The sequence below is a fragment of the Terrapene carolina genome, unplaced genomic scaffold (genome assembly GCF_002925995.2).
Source record: "Terrapene carolina triunguis isolate 2854851 unplaced genomic scaffold, T_m_triunguis-2.0 Scaffold194, whole genome shotgun sequence".
In the NCBI taxonomy this organism is placed as follows: Eukaryota; Metazoa; Chordata; order Testudines; family Emydidae; genus Terrapene; species Terrapene triunguis.
Window position 1 is genome coordinate 5,712,403 of NW_020664545.1, and position 16,561 is coordinate 5,728,963.

At 56.2% G+C, this 16,561-nt stretch overlaps 1 protein-coding gene across 1 annotated transcript in view; it reads left to right on the forward strand.

Moving 5' to 3' along the window:
* Positions 1 to 7,604: 7,604 nt before the first annotated feature.
* The window catches only part of POLRMT (RNA polymerase mitochondrial), a 32,312-nt gene continuing 23,355 nt past the window's right edge, over positions 7,605 to 16,561 (forward strand). Inside the window, exons 1-4 of the mRNA XM_024222091.3 lie at positions 7,605 to 7,671; positions 8,473 to 8,565; positions 9,338 to 10,107; positions 11,820 to 11,950. Of these exons, the coding sequence (XP_024077859.2) occupies positions 7,605 to 7,671; positions 8,473 to 8,565; positions 9,338 to 10,107; positions 11,820 to 11,950 (1,061 nt within the window). The remainder of the gene's footprint in view (positions 7,672 to 8,472; positions 8,566 to 9,337; positions 10,108 to 11,819; positions 11,951 to 16,561) is intronic.

Below are 16,561 nucleotides of genomic sequence, written 5' to 3' on the forward strand. Positions count from 1 at the left end.
TACCTGTGTGTGCGTGTGTTTGTGTGCATACGTGTGTGTGCGTGTTTGTGTGGGTGTGTGCATGTGGGTGTATGTATGTGTCTGCATGCATGGGTGCATATCTGTGTTTGTGTGTGCGTACATGTGTACATCTGTGTGTGCATGTTTGTGTGGGTGTGTGCATGCGGGTGTGGGTGTTTGTGTGCATGTGTGTGTGCATGTTTGCATTTGTGTGTGTTTGTGTGCATATCTGTGTTTGTGTGTGCGTACGTGTGTACATATGTGTGTATGTGTGCGCATGCGTGTGTGTGTGCGTGCGTGTGTGTTTGGGATCATGTGTGCGTGTGCATGTGTGTGTCTGTTGCCTTGCCCTTGGTGTGGTCACTTGCACACGTCCTACCTTGTGTCGGCCCAGCTCATTGCACGCCACCAGGGCTCCTTCCATCCTCTGTTGCCGCCCACAAACTCCCTGTGTGCCCCCCTCACCTCCCCTTCAATGTCAGGGACTCCCTGCAACTGCCCCACCAATCGCCACCTGGTCATTTTACAGCCACTTGGCACTAGTGTGAATGGCTGTGCAAGGGGCAGTGACATGGAAACTCAAGTGTGTGTGTGTGAGAGAGAGATGGTGTGCGCCACAACCTTCTCCGTTCTAACCTTAGCTCCCCCACTGACCCTGGGCAAGTCCTGGCACCGTGCCTCAGTTTCCCTCTCTGTAAAAGATGGGCGATTCCTCACCCCAGGGATAGACGTGTGCGTGTGTAGCTGTGTCCTGAAGTCAGTGTGTCGTGTTTACCCGTAACACACACCTGAGCCTTCTGCCTTTTTCACACCAACCGCAGCTCTTCTTCGGCTTCTCGTGCCAGTACATTGTGAAATGGAGATTTGTCTGTGTGCCCGACAGGTGGTGTGAAAATCAGTGTGTATGTTTACACATGTGAGGGAGACACGGAAGCCGGGGGTGAGGGGAGGGAGAGCCTGAGAAGAGAACTCACAGAAACACGACACACGAAACTGAGTTTCTTTTCAGAGGCAGGATCTGGGTCACCCTCCCTGTGCACAAGCCAGCTACACAATTCCAAGTCCCTCCCTCGGGATCCTGAGGCTGCTGACGGTGCTTGAACAGTGGGTGCAGCTGAGCTCTTGAAAATCCGGGCCTGTGCTTTTTGGGGGGAACGTCTGGCCCACGCTTTGTAGCTTGAGCTCCCTATTTTTAGCGACCCCTAGCTGTAGATTGGGCGAGAGCTTCAGTGCCAATAAATGCACCTGCCCCTTGCTCTTTCCTGGTCTGGCTTTTGGTCACGCCTCTAAAGCAGTAAACTGTTTGCTGGAGAACTTTCCCCTTTCTCCCACTTTCTGCCATGAGGTTCCTGAAGCGCCATTAGCCAGATCCTCGAGAGGGTAACTGGCTGGAAGCCAGAGCTCCGGCAAAGGTTCCAGAGGCATTCGAATATGCATTAAAGAAGGGAAGCCAGTCCCCCCTCCCAGCCCCACCCCAGACTCACTGCTCCCTCCTTGTTCATGGAATAGGCTGTGAGATGTGACTACGTCACGTAGATACCTAATTACGTACCTATCCCCTCTAACCATTGATCCTGACTCCTCCGCATTTGGAGGAGGCACTAGAGAGGAAGAGTTGTCCAGCGCTAGCCTGGGACCTCGGAGACCCGAGTTCAATTCTTCACCGACTCCCTTGGGCAAGTCACTTAGTCGCCCTGTGCCTCGGTTTCCCCATCTGTTCAATGGGGATGATAGCACTGCCCTTCTTCCCGGGGGAGCTGTGAGGACAGATACATTAAAGACTGTGAGGTACTAAGGTGACAGGGGTTATATAAATACCCTGGACAGACAGCTCTGGACAGGGGGGAAGTTGGAAACAGGCCAGACTGCTTTGGAGAATCCAGCTCAGCATCTGCACATCGGGTGCTGGTCTGACTCTCTGCACCTTCCGATGAACAGGCCCAACGTCTGAATCCTGGGATGCCCCTCGGCCTGGTGGGCTCTGCGGTGACACAGAGTGTTTTGGGGGCCATGCTGAGTCTGTTGGTCCCCAGCAGCAGGAGATGAGCTTCCGGAAGGCAGCGACTGTCCTATGTTGACAAACATTCTTCTCCCTAATTAGCAGCAGGGAGGGAAGTGAGCACAAATATGCCTGGGCTGACCTGACCAGTTTTTTTATAGTCTAATAGCAGCCCGTGAGTCACCGCTTGTCACCAGGCGTATTTCTGCACCGAGACAGAATGACGAGGTACTGGAGCAGGCCCTGGAATACCTGTACTGCTGGCAGAGTGCAGCCTTGGGTATCGATGTGCTAGTCACACACACACACACACACACACACACACACACACTGCCGGGGATGTGACTTTGGCAACACAAACACACATATACATGTGACTTGCATACATACATATGTGTATACACACATGCATATTCGCATGGTACCGCTGATCATGTGACTCATGCATACACACGTAGATACTCGTGCACAAACACACACATGACTGCGGGCCATGTGATTTGTAGGCATCATTGATGTGTGCACGCACTACTGCTGATCATGTGACTCGTGCACCCATCCACACAAGTACAGCACGTGTACACACAACCACCAGTCGTGTGACTTGTGCGTGCACACGCGAGTGCTTTCATGGTAATTATTATCAGCTGCTGCCTCCATGAAACAACCCCTGTCCAAAAGTCAATGTGGCAAACCCTGGAATTCAAGCGGGGTCTTGATGCACCAAACCCAGCAGCGAGTGCTGGGGGATACAGGAAGGCTACAGCCTTGTCCCTCCCAGCTGCAGCTGGCTTTAAACAGGCTTTCTCCCGAGCCAACCGTGGGCCAGCCAGTGGAGCGACTGCAAAGCCAGCACTGGCCCTGGCAGCCTTTGGACCCTTTCTGATCCTGGGCACTATTATGAGATATTGGCCCAAGCGGTGGAAGCTGGTTTCAGCTTCACGCCAGGCAATATGTCACCTCCGCTGATCAGCAGTGACCTTGACCTTGACTCAGGCCCTGGTTCCCACTGAGTCTGCGCAGCTGGATTGTGGCTTTTGGTGCATCTGGCTTTGCTTTGTCTTTTAAAACACCCGGCTCCCTGCAGTGCCCATTGCAGCCAATGGGCATCTTTTCTCTGGCTTGGGATCCGACCCACAGCCCCAGGGGACTGAAGGCCTCTGTGCGGCAGCCCCAGTGCTGCCCTCTGTTGATGGGCCTTGCCCTGACATGCCGGGGAGGGGAAAGAGCATCTACAAAGCCCATGCAAGGCCTGATTGCTCAGCTGAGGCTGCTAGCTGGGTGCCGGCTGAGGTGGGGTTCATTGGCGGTCCGGGCAGCTGTTCCCTAGTCTCTGCTAGTGGGATGGGAGCAGCCTTGGTCACTACCAACTAGGGCTTGATTGGAAGGGGTGACCCACCCCATCACCTTCCCGGCCCTCTAGAGGGTCACTTTCCTCTCTCACTCTCTACCCCCACTACGGTCGCTGTCCGCCTGCCCCCTTCTGTCCGACCGTGGCGTTCAGAGGAGCAGGAACCCTCGTGGTGGTGAAACGCCGGAGGGGCCCATGCGATGCCCCTGGGTGCAGCAGATGGGTCGAGCAGTGACACCCTGGAACGCAAAACGGTGACAAGGCCAGAAACAGACCAAGAACCAACCATGCGGCCCTGGGAATGGACCTCCGGGGCTCCCCCACGTCCCCAGTGCTGTGGGATCCCGCCAGGGCTCCCTGCCCTCTTGAGTCCCTACAACAGGTGTGATTCTCACCCTGGCTCACCGGCTGACCTCCAAAACAGCAGCTGCTCCTTAGCTCCCGGAATAGGCCTCTTGGCAGCAAACCAGCGTGCCCAGGCGAAGTGGGCAGGAAGGGAGTGGGAGCAACCTATCGATCCAGCCTGGGGAACGGGCTTCTTGGAGCCTGGGGGCAAGAGAGGAGGGGAAGAAAGATCGACAGATGGGACTAAACTAAGACCCCCAGATCTGGCCACCCCGGATCTTTGGGGCTCAGATCCTAAGGCGAGTGGGGATGGACAGCTAGCCAGACAGGATCAGGAGCCAAGCGATGCAGCCTGAGTCCATCTCTAAGTCAGACAGACCAACTGATCGCTTTGCGTCTGTTGTGTTATCGCTGGAGATTAAAGGGTCCAAGGTTTGATTTCTCGTTGGGGCAATAACTCTCCTGTAAACTCTCCCTGCAGAGGAGCGTTCATCTCCCTCCCTCCCTCCCGAGTCGGGTGACCAGGTACCAAGGGTGAAAAATTGGGACATTTTGTTCTTTTCTGGGGTGGGGGTATAGTTGCCTATATAAAACAAAGTCCCTAATATTAGGACAGTCCCTATAATATGGGGATGTCGGGTCACCCTACTCCCGAGGGACCCGGTACGGCTTGTAGAAATGCAGGCGGGTGCCACGCTGGGGGCTGGGAGGGAGAGGGCAGGCTCCGGAGGATGCAGAAGGTCCTGGGACCTGACATCTCTAGTGATTTCCCCAGGGCCGGGGTTTGATGGTTCCCTTCCTGGGCTAATGAAGGCGCTGTGTCACCGAATGAGAGCGGCTCACTCGTTGCCCGCTGGGCAGCAGCTGCAGACGTGGTGTCTATTGCTGGCCTCGAGGAAGAGGCTCAGCCGGGCTGGGTGACTCAGAGCTCTCCCGGCAGCTCTGGAAATGGAGATCGATTTCCTCCCACCCCCAAATTATCTTTGTGCCAGCCAGGGGTTCCTGGCAGCTCTGCTCACCTGCCTGCAATCAGCGTCACCTGCTGCTTTCGGACTGCGCCACCCACTGGCCCCCAGGCTCACCTGCCCACATGAGCATCCTGGGGGTGGGATCAGCCCTGGGGCCCCACCCCCTGCAGTGTCACTCAGCGCTGGTGTCAGCCATCTGCAGTGGGAGCTGCCTGCAACTGGTGACGCCCATATACCCCTCACTGCCCCTGCCTGCTGCTGAACTGCCCCCCAGCCCCACGTCACCCCCACTGCAAACCGCCTCCCCCTGCACTCCTCGTAATCAGCATCCCAGAACTGGCAGCTCAGGACCCCCCTGCTATGAGCCACCACCGGGACTCGGAGGGGGCCCATCGCTGGCCACAGCTCAGGGGACGTCCCCCGAACCCGAAGCCCCGTCGGGTTGGGTTTCCAGACCCGGCAGTTTAACAAGAATTCCCACCCCGTAAATCTCTCTGCAGCTGTGTCCCCCGCCGCACGTAGCGCCTCCCCGCACTGCGCGTGGTTATATAATGGTTATAAAGGCTAATCTGATCTCTGTGCAGTGCCCAGGCCTTTGCCATCCCAGCAGCAGCCCCACGCCGGGAGCTCGTGTGATGCTCCGCCCAGTTCCACCAGCTCAAGGTCAGTGGTTCAAATCCCCTGCAGCCCGGGGTGACCAAACCGTGGCTGCAGGGCAGCGGTTTGGTCGTAGGGTGAGCGTCCACCTCCCAAAAAAGGCAGGCTGCCTGTTAAGGGTGGGGACGACTGTGAGCTGAGTCCCTGCTGCCTTTCACATCACCGACAGCACTCCGGCACTTGGCCTCACGCCCCGAATGACCATCCTTGGAGAAAATGGGGTCTTAGTGATGTCAACTAGACGCATTTTCCCCTCTGGCTCCCGTGTAACTGGCTTCCACAGAGTCACTCCAGATTTGCACGGGTGTAAATGCTCTGGGAGAGCTGGCCACACCCGCAACTGCTGTTACTCCCAGCGTGGGTGTGTTCACAGCCTCACCCTGCTGGGTGTTATTCCATAGGTGCCTATGCAGATGGGGAAGCCCACTGCTGATTACTGTGTCTTGCCAATTAGCTGGGAGGCAAACAAACCCTAATGAAAGTGGGCCCATGGCCCCCACGATGCACTGTAGCCATCTGGCTGGTGGGTGACGCTCGTTCTAGTTCTGCCAACAGCAGCCTGCTAGAAAGGGGTCCTTGGTAGATTTAAGTCTTTTGCTAAAGTGTTCCCCTCTGCTGTTCGGGAGGAGGGGCGACATCTCTGTGTGTGAGAAATCGAGGGTTCAAAATTCGGGGGTTACTACGGTCAGAGCAGTGGGCTGGGAGTCAGGACTCCTGGGTTCTACTCTGAGGTCTTGAAGGGGAGAGGGGTCTAGTGGTTAGAGCAGGGCGGAGGCTGTGAGTTGGGATTCCTGGTTTTTATTCCTAGCTCTGGGAGGGGAGAGTGACCATGAATGAACCCCTTCCACCTTGGGATAGTAACTCACATCCTTGTTCTTTAGGGCTTAATCTGGTCTGTAACTACAAGACCCCAGGATGGGCCCTAAGGTGGGGGGCAGGTTATCTCACATCTGCTTCCTGCAGCATTTCTTGCACCTTCCTCTACTGCACCCGGTACTGGCCCCCACCCCGTGGCAGGCAGGAGGGTGGACTAGAAGGACCTCGGGTCTGATCCAGTCTGGCAAAGCTGATAGTAGGACATGGGAGCTTTGTGTTACCATTAACTCTTCCCACGCTCCTGCAGGGTAGCTGCTTGCATGCCCCTCTCTCAGCTCCCCGGGGCAGTCACTGGAGCAGACAGCGGCTCTTGTGTCACTGGAGGTGATGCTGACTCAGATGCGGAGTCATCTTAATGAGCAAGAGTCCTCGCCCCAAGCAGGTGGCGTGCGGCGTTCCTGTTCCTCTGTCTGCACCGCGGTGGCATTTTCTAGGCTTGCCTTGGCAGGAGTTTATTTGCAGGGAGGATTCTGGTGTCCCCCAGGTGGATTGTTCCCATAGAAATAGCCGGCTCAGAGGAGAGGCCTGTGGGAACCAAGCAGAGAGTGCGGGTGACTGGTCAGAACAGGGGAGCTGGGCAACAGGATTCCTCCTGGGTCCTCTTACTGGCTGTGGGAGAGAAGCGTGGTCTAATGGTTAGAGCACTGAGGCTGGGAGTTCAGACTCCTGGGTTCTGTCATTGGATCGGGGGGGCGGGCGTGCTGTCTAATGGTTAGAGCAGTGGGGCTGGGAGTCAGGATTCCTGGAATCTATTCCCAGCTCTGCCACTGTCTCACTAAGCCAGCTTGGGCAGGTCATTTCCCCGTGCCTCAGTTTCCCCATCTGTAAAATGTCTGATAGCCCTGACCTCCGTCACCAGGAGTTATGATAATGTGGTATTTGGCTCTCAGAGCTGAGTCAGCTCTATAATCCCTCATTTTTCAGACAGGGAAACTGAGGCCCAAAGAGTGGAAGCAGCTCGCTCAGGGCCAGACAGCAAGTTAGCAGCAGAACCCAAAACAAACCTCAGCGCACTCGACTTTCAGCCCAGTGTGCTATGGACTACACGACGCTGCCTCTTCTAGGGTTTGCTTTGAGATCCTCCGGGCCAAAGCCCATTAAACCCAATGGGAGTCTGTGACCCTGGGCAGAGGGAGAGGGGGTGTGCGCCCTCTGCTGGAACAGGTGCAAACTGCCAGCTCTAGATTTAATGCACTGCATCCTGGGAGTTGGAGTCTCCAGCGCCGGAGACAGCCCCGCCTGGGCTTGCCGCGGCGCGGTGCACGCCGGGAGATGTAGTTCCGCGGTGCCCGGGGGGGGGGGGGGGCGGGGAACTACAGCCCCCGGGAGGCGGTGCGGCCGGCGCGTGCGCGGTGGAGCCGGCGGCGCTGAGCGGAGGGAGGGATGGCGGCCTAGCGTGGCCGGGGGCATGTGGCGGGTGCTGAGGCTGCGGGCGGCGCTGCTGGGCCGGGGGCCGGCCTGGCTGTGGGGCCCAGGTAACGGCGGGTCCAGACAGAGCGGGGGGGGGCTGAGCCCCGCGCCCCTCCCCCCCACGGGCACAGAGTCGGGGGGGGCTGAGCCCCCGCGCCCCTCCCCCCCACGGGCACGGAGTTGGGGGGCGCCGAGCCCCCCGGTCCCCTCCCTCCGACGGGCACGGAGTCGGGGGGGGCTGAGCCCCCGCGCCCCTCCCCGCCACGGGCACGGAGTTGGGGGGGGGGCGAGTCCCCCGGCCCCCTCCCTCCCAGCAGCGTGGTGAAGGTTTGTTCCCAAATCCCAGGCATAGAGCCAACGGGGGCCACGGAGTCCCTGACCCTTTCCCTGTTGCCCCTGCACAGCAGCGGGGGGGTCATCGAGCACCCCCTTCCCCTCCCCGTTGTCCCATCCCCTCTTTGATAGCCATGCTGGGGCGGTGGGGGGTGATGGGGCACGAGCTGCTCCTCGGGGGTCGGGCAGTTTTTAGTTTTCTCTGCACAGTCCCCATAATGGGGAAGGGGCTCCCCTTCCTCTGAAGTGGCAGGGCCCTTTGGGGAGGAGCCCGGGAGGCTGGTTCTCCACTCGGCGGCCCTGGCTCGTCCCTGTGCTGCTGGGGCTTCTCGATGTGCATGGACCAGCGGTGACTCCATGTGCGTGTGTTTCTGCGTTGTGCCCAGCCATGGTCGAGGGGGCGTGCAGGGAATCACCGAAATGCCGGGCGGGAAGGGACCCCCGGAGGTCATCTCGTGAGCAGAGCAGTGACTCCATCCATCTCGTCCACCCTGGGGTCAGGACCTCGCCCTCATTGTCCCTTTTTGCTGCAGGAAGATGGACCGTAGTGAGAAATTACTCCTCAGCCAGCGCAAAGGAGGAGGCCAGGAGAAGAGGCGCCTGCGGCAGGGCTGAGTTGCTGGAGTGTAAGTCGGAAACATGGGGGAGAACCAAAGGCATCTGTTCCCATAAGAGTCTCACCCCCCCCCCCCCCCCGAGCAGTCTGGGTTTCCTGGTCAGTGGGGTTTATGTGCAGACCTGTAGCTTGGGGGAAAATGCCCCTGTGGCAGTGAGAAGTATCCTTTAGCCAACTCCACCGCCTGGCTGGCCCATACATTGATGTCAGGTTTGAGGGGTTCTCAGCCTCTTCCCTGCTCTGACCCCAAGTTACAGTGGGGCAAAGGTTGGGGAGCCCTCCCACCTAGCCGTGAGGAGCGGGAGGGTGGTTGCGAATGCTTCCCATAGTGCAGTGATGCAGATAAGGCGAACCAAGGCGGGCTTGCTCTCCAACCCTCCAGGCTGCCGTGCTGGGCCGGGAATGTGTGCTTGCCTAAATCAGGGCCCAGTGATGGGTTAATCTGGCTCTGGATATGGCAACCTTCCAGCCACCCCCTGGTAAGGCAGGACCCACTGCTGGGAAACACCACTCTAGGGGGGCCAGGCCATCTGCCTTTGCCACACTGGGGCACCTTGGCCAAGTCACTTTCCTTCAGTGGGAACTGGGGATCACGCTCGCCTCCCCGAGGCTGGGGAGGGATAACTCACTCCTGTCAAAGAAGAGTGTCAAGCTGAGAATCTGGTGTGTGGGGAGCGACGAGAGGCTTGATTGGTGATGGGGGGACCTGGATGGAGACTGTCTGCAGTGACCGTGAATCACTTTAATTTCCCGTTCGCTCTCTGGCGTGTTTTCTCTGGCAGTGCTGGAGGCTCGCGTCAAGCAGCTCCAGGCTGATAACGTCTCGGAGGTGACAGTTGACCGAGTGGACGTTGCCCCACTGCGGAAGAGCAGCCTCCGGTGCCCTGCGCCGACTCCGGCAGGGAAGGAGCCTGCTGCAGAAGTCAGGGAGGGGGGCGTCTCCTCTTCCGGGGCCCCGTCCCAGCCCAGCCGCTGGTTTGAAAAGCTGAAAAAGGAGAAATGGATCAAGCATAAGAGACAGTTGAAGCTGGAGCAGAAATTCTCCGCGGCTGCCTCAGCCCCTGGTGCAGAACGAACTAGCCCGCCGTTCTTGGAGCCAGGCAAGGCTGCTGGAGCCAAAGAGAGCCAAGGCAGGGCCAAAGCCGTTCCCCCAAAGGGAGGGACAAATCCAAAGGTATCCAGCAAATCCAAGACCTTCCGTGAAAGCCCCAGGGCTGCGGTGGCTCCTGCCCAGGGCTCTCCCAAGCCGGGCTCCCCTGCCAGCCCCTGTGCTGCGCAGAGCTATGAATGCAGCAGACTGGAGGAATTGCCCAAGATGGGGGAGCTAGAGGGGCCAATGGCGTGGGAACCAAGGCTGCGGCTGAAAGACAAGGGGGGTAACAGGTATGGGAGCATCCAGCTCATCATCATGTCCTACCTGGAGAGCTGCCTCTTCCTCCGCCAGCCCGAGAGGGCCCATCAGTGCCTGCTGTTCTACCACCGCTCCCATGCCAGGAGGAAGCAGCTGGGCATCAAGATGTATAACATCCTCATGCACGGCTGGGCTAAAAAGGTACCTTATCCCAGTAACCCACGCTGGTGTGATGGGGGCGCTCACCCTCCAGTGGCCGCGCCACATACAGATGTTTGGGTTAGCAGCTGGCTTTGAGCTAATGGGTGCAAGCTGTAGTCGCATGTTTTTAGATCTGGAGGTCTGAGGTTCGATCCCTGCAGGGAGCATCTCTTTTCAGTACGCACCCTTGAGCCAGGCCCATGGGTCTGTTTTGAACGGGGGATGGCATGTTTCTGAGGGTGGAGTTTTCTGAGCCATTTGATCATATTTATTCATTGCTGAAATCCGGGGAGATTGATTTAAATCGTCAAGTGAGAAGCCTCAATTTAAATCATCGATTTTAATCAACTTTTCCGTTTGTACTTCAGTTATTTTCTAAAGAAAGGTGCATTCTCATTGGTTGATATAACCATTGAAACATGCTAATTGACAACTAAATAGAGCCTTGACACTAGATTTGGTACCTCTTTTTGCTTCCTAGGTGGGTACGCTATAATGGTAGAACGTTTACCTAATCAATTATCACGTAATATTTTCAGATTGTGTTAATTAATTGTGTGTTTTTAGTATGTTAGAAAAGTGATGCATTGCTTATTTACTAGATAATCAACTTTTTGCTCATGATCTGTGTCAAGCTGCGTTAGGATGGTAACTGAAATTTAATTAAACACACAAAACAGCATATCAAATTTATTTTCATTAAACAAAACAAGCCCTTAATACAGGACATGATTTATTGTGCCATATTTTTAAAGCTTGACCCAAAAAGTTAGATTTTTTCCCCCTACTTCTTTCTTTATATAGAAAAGCAGCCTTTCACTCAAAATTTCTGATAGAGGCTCATAGATTTAGCATATTTATTTCCTATTTAAATATTTTAAGAGATTATAATAAGTTCAGGCCTTAACCTATTTTGTATTAAATTTAGATTTAATTTTAAACAGGTTTATTTTTAAAAAGAAAACATAGGTATATCTCCATATATTAATATCTCCTAGAACTGGAAGGGACCCTGAAAGGTCATCGAGTCCAGCCTCCTGCCGTCACTAGCAGGACCAAGTACTGATTTTACCCCAGATTCCTAAGTGGCCCCCTCAAGGATTGAACTCACAACCCTGGGTTTAGCAGGCCAATGCTCAAACCACTGAGCTATCCCTCCCCCCCTAATTTTTAAACAGCAAAATCAATCCCCCCCTAATAATTTAAACAGCAAAATCAAAAAAATTCAATTTATATTGGACAAAAATAGATTTTTTTTTTGTTAGCCTTGGGAGTAATTAACTCGAGCGGGAGTTTAGCACTGATGGGAGGAAGCAGCTTGCCAGCCGTGGGGACCGGGTCCTTGGCGCTGGTATGGCATGGGGAGTGGCAGATTGTGTGCCTCCCACACACACAGCCACTCAATGTCTCTCAGCTCTGACTGGACTGGAAGGGGTGAGAGGGGAACCCGGGCGCCAATGCTCGTTCAGTCTGGCACCACTGGGGCCCAGAATGGGGCCAGTTGGGATGGTGGTTTGGGGGTTGCTGCCAGTTGTAATGCCCACTGGGAACTAGTCTGAGACCCACCACACTCGGCTCATGCAGGACCCCTTGGAGCCTTTCGATGGTGGGACCATTCAATGGCTGGGTTCAGAATGAAGCAGGTTTAATCTGGAAGAGAAATGGAGGGGCATGGAGCTTGAATTGATCTCTCTTCCTCCTCCTCCTCTCAGGGCTCCTTGAACAAGATTGGCCGGCTCTTCTTCATGCTGGAGGAAGCTGGCCTGAAGCCCAATCTCAGCTGCTACGCGGCCGCGCTGGAGTGCATGGGCCGCACTCAAGCCCCCGCCACAGTCATCCTAAGGTAACTGTCCGGGTGTGCCCGGTGTGCTATGCCGCCTCTCCCTTTTCCACTGTTTCCCCCGGGAGCTGGGAAGAGTCGGCTCTCTAACGGCTCGGGAGCTGTGTGGGATCAGCACGGGAGATCTGCCTTCTCTGTGGAAATGCAGATTTGGGGGTTGTAGCGAGCTGCGCTGTGGGTTTGGTTCCCATTGAACCAGTGGGCGTGGGCGGGCTGGGGCAGAGCTTCCCTGCCGGGCAGGCTGGGGCACGTCCTCCCAACCTGCCGCGGGGCACGTGCAGCTCCGTGTCTCGCAGTGGGGGACAGAACGGGAAGCAGCCAGCGGTGGCAGTGTGACGGGACATTGCGCGGGTGCTCAGAAGGGGAGCCGAGAGGAGCAGGCACTCAAATCTCAAGCCCCCGTATTGGTCCGTGCTAGGAACAGTCTCTCTGGAGCTGCTGGGGGCTGGGAGGTTGGAAAGCAGTGAACCTCTGCAAACAGCTGGATCTCCTGCCCTCCATGTATTCATTACGGGGCAGCTCCTTAGACTCCTCTGCCTCTGGGATGAGCCGCTGTGCTGCTGGGTCTGTCTAGGTGCCATTCCTCCAGGGCCTTTCTCTAGTTAAAGTCTCCTGTTAGCTATGCCTGGACAGGTGAGGGTGACCCTGGCATCTCCCCCAATTGCTGCTCCACCATCTGTCAGTGGCATTTGTGCACTCTTTCTTCTGGTTGCTATGACTCGGTGCCAGAAGCTGCTGTTAGCCCCAGGGTATCAGTCCTAGAGATGACGGGCGTGGCTTAAAAAGGATTCGTGGTTGAAAACTAGTGTGTGGGAAGCCCTGTATATGAGTCAAGGCAGCACGAAAGACCTCTTAAAAATCATAAATAGTGTTTGTTTATTAAAAGGGTCTCAATCCAGGTGAATTTCTGTGGCCCGATGTCTGTCACCTGCCTTGAAATGGGGCCGTTGATAGTTTCCTTGCAGTTCTGTTGGCGTGCTTCTTGTGACTCTGACTTTATGGCAGTCTGTATGTTCTTGGCCAGCTTGCCTGTTGCAGACGCCTCTTGTTAACTTGTCCCGGGTCACCTGTTCAGAGCTCAGTTGTGTTGATTTCTTGCCTGCACAAATCTATAAAAACATTTGCACGTCCCTTTGGCTCTGAGCATGTCTCCCCCCTGCCATAAAGGTTCAGAATGGACCATCCTGTATTCAGAGACTGTGTGGTTTCATGGGTAGAGTTTAATGGACTGGAGACGTGGATTCTATTCCCAGCTCTGCCACTGAGCTGCTGGGTGGCCTTGGGCAGAGCACTTCCCTGTTCCATCTGACACCTTTTGTGTGTCTTGTCTATTTAGATTGTAAGCGCTTTGGGGCAGGGACTGACTCTGGGTCTGTACAGTGCCTAGTGTGATAGAAGCCCCAATCAAGATCAGGGCCGTAGTGCTACTGTAATACAGGGAGTAATTAGATATTTCCAATGTACCTTTTGTGGCTCACTCGCTCTACTGGGGTGTTTATTGGCCAGCTTTGGAGAAAAGAGGTCACGGTGACTTGCTCTGCTGTAAAATCTTCCATCATGGAGGCTCCTGAAGTGCTACAGTCTTTACATAGAGCACCGCTGAAATGCAATCACTTCTGGGGAGGAGTGCGGCAGCCAGGTGCCCAGCACGCTGCACTAGGAGGAGTTTTGGCCAAGGATGTTGATGTAAAATGCCTTGGGATCTTTCCTGCTCTCACAAGACAAGGCAGGACCTCGGTTTTCCAGGCGATGGGTTTCACTCGCAGTCAGAGTTGAGTTTAGGATGGGGAACACGCTGCAGTTCTCCCAGCAGCACCATTCATCAGCCTCTCCTCCCTCATTTCTACAAGGTCAGCTGCCTGCAAATCTCCCTGCCGGTCACTTGCTGTGTAATGCTTGGGGGGCCACCAGATGGCGCTCTGAGCATGCAGCTTTGTCTGCACTCTGCCTGGCTGGTGTCCCAGAGATCTTGGTGGCTTTAAATAGCGGCTCGCAGGCTCCCAGGATTGTAGCTACTATGAGCAGCAGTGACTGATTCACCTTGGGAGCCGAAGGGCTCCACGTACGGGAGAGATTTTGATGCCGGGGCTCAGGGCGGCTGCAGAAGACTCCCAGGGCATGGCATCACGGGAATGGAGATGGTCCTAACCCAAACCACTGAGTTCGCCTCCTTACGTCTATGCAGCAGCTGGCTTTTATTTAGCATCACGCTGGCCTGAGCTATGCCCACAGCACCGCCAGGCTCTCGTCCAGTCAGCTCGGTGGTAAACCCACAGTCCTGCTGCTCTGCGTGAGCATCAACGGTCTCACGGTGCTTCTGAAAGAATAGCATCCAGTGTGCTGGTTGGCTGCTGCTCTCCACCCCAGAGCAGGCTGCCTTTCAGCACCCTCTAAGCAAGCGCTCGCCTCTGCCCGAGTCAGGCATAACAGCGTGGGCGGAGCTGAGCCTAGGGCTGCAACAGGGATATCCAAGTAGCTTCCCTTTGTCCCTCTCCTTTGATCTCATGACTGCATTGCAACCCAACCTCATGGGTTTGGAATAGCCTGAAATTCCCTGGCCCTCAGTCATGCTGGCAGCTGCCCCGCCGCCATCCTTCAGTTACACGCTCTCTGCCCTCTACCAGATGCTCCCCGTCTGCAGCGTGGCTGGGAGCGAGCTCTGACGGGATGTGATACGAGGCATGTGTTGGAAGCAGGCTCCGACGTAACAGTGGGATTCGGCTGCTTTGCTGTTAGAGTAGGAGGAGGATCCTGTAAGGGAGAAGGGGGCATATTCAGAACATGGTTCTCTGCCCTTGGTCCGTTAACGCCGTTTTCCAGCCTCTGCTAATGCAGAATGACAGGTGGATGCATGTGTTCGGAGGTGCTGAGACCTAGAGATGTCGGGGCTTCAGGTCTCTCTCCTCCCAAGCTTGCAGTTGGCCCTGTAACCCCACTAGCTCAGGCTGTGACTTCATTGCATCTCTCCAGCTAATCAGGGTTAGGACTTGGTTGGGAGACCCTGCGAGAAAAATCCAGAACGCCGCAGGAAGTGGTGCCAGGTCACTAGGAGACGCGCTGCCCATTGAGCCAGAGGCACCTGGCTTTGCAGCTGGTGAGGTCTCCTGTCAGCTGGGACATAAAACCGAGGACCTGACTGCTCGTGTGATCTTGAATGGTTGGAGCAGGTGTGTTAGCCCCCGTGCTCCATCGATTTCCAACATGGGTATGTGAGCTCTGCCTGGCTTCAGATCCACTGTCCACCTCTTGTGCCAGGCTGCTGTATGCCGTTAAACAACGGCCATGCCCCAACACAGCAGCTGGATTTCAGAAATTGGTGATGTCTCCTTCTACACCTCCGTGGGGCTGAATCCTGGGCCAGTGGGATTGTAGGTGTGGGGCACCTCTCAAGGTTTGACCCATCACAGGTTTCCAAAGTGCCTTGCGGACAGAGCTGGGGAAACCGACACGGCAGAGCGGGAATGTGCTTGGGAAGGGCGGTGGGTCCTGCTGCAGGGACGAAGCCCCACGCAGGGGAATCAGGCCTTCGTATTTCCAGGCAGCGTCTGGCAGGCCTGAGGCTCTGCCGTGGGAGCTAGGTTTCTGCTCAGCGCTGCACGAATGGAACATGAAGGTTAAGCCGGGCCCCTTGGCGGAGGTGGATGCGGAGCAGGGAAGGTAATGGATGTAACACGAGGCTGGGGATGTTCTGGTAAATAGCACTTCAATCCCAGTGCCTCCTTCGTTTCCCGCGGCTGGCCCACGTGAAGCACATGGGCAGAGAGGGCTCTGTGCTCTCCCAAGGGACTGGATCTTGCTGGCCGGTGCCTCTGCTGACACTTGGGTTGCTGGTTTTAACCATCCCGGGTGGCTGAGGGGTCCGTCTTCTGCTGGCAGCTCCTGTCCCGCGCTCCCTGCAGCCTGCGTCGCTGGTTGTGCTGCCTTTCCCCTGTTACAGCGTGGGTAGAGAGAGACGGATTCCCGGCTGATGTACGTGGACAAGTTCCAGTCAAGTCTGTAGGCCCAGTCCCCGGCTGTGTGAGTCGGCAGCTCTGTCGAAGTCAATGGACCTGTGCCCCAGTAGGCCAGCTGGGGCTCCGGCCCTCAAAGGGTACAGCTACCCTGCAGAAAAACCCTGCAGCTGCATGTCTCAGAGCTGGGCTCACCTGACTCAGGCCGCTGGGCTCCCAATAGCGGTGTAGACATTCCCGCCCGGGCTCTGAAACCCAGCGAGGGGGGCGGGTCTCCAAACCTGGGCTCCAGCCTGCGCCTCAGCATCTACGCCACTATTTTTAGCCCCTCGGTGCAAGCCGGAGCCGTTGACCCGGGCTCTGAACCTCGCTGCTACTGGGATGTGGGGCACTGTAGACGTACCGAGTTCACATGTGGGTGTTCGCATGAATTCAGTCACGTGTGCAATTCCGCACGCTCCCAAGCAGAGGCCAGGAAAGTGTCCTGAGCGCTTTCTCCTTTTCCCCTTGCTCTGTCATCTGAGTAACTGCCCCTCAGGCTGGCATTGTCTTTACTCCTGGCAGGGACGCGGGCTGATTTCCTGCCTGTCAAATGCTCTGCCCGTCTATCTAATCCACTGGTTCTCAGCCTTATCCACTCTGAGACCTGTCTCTCATCCAGCTG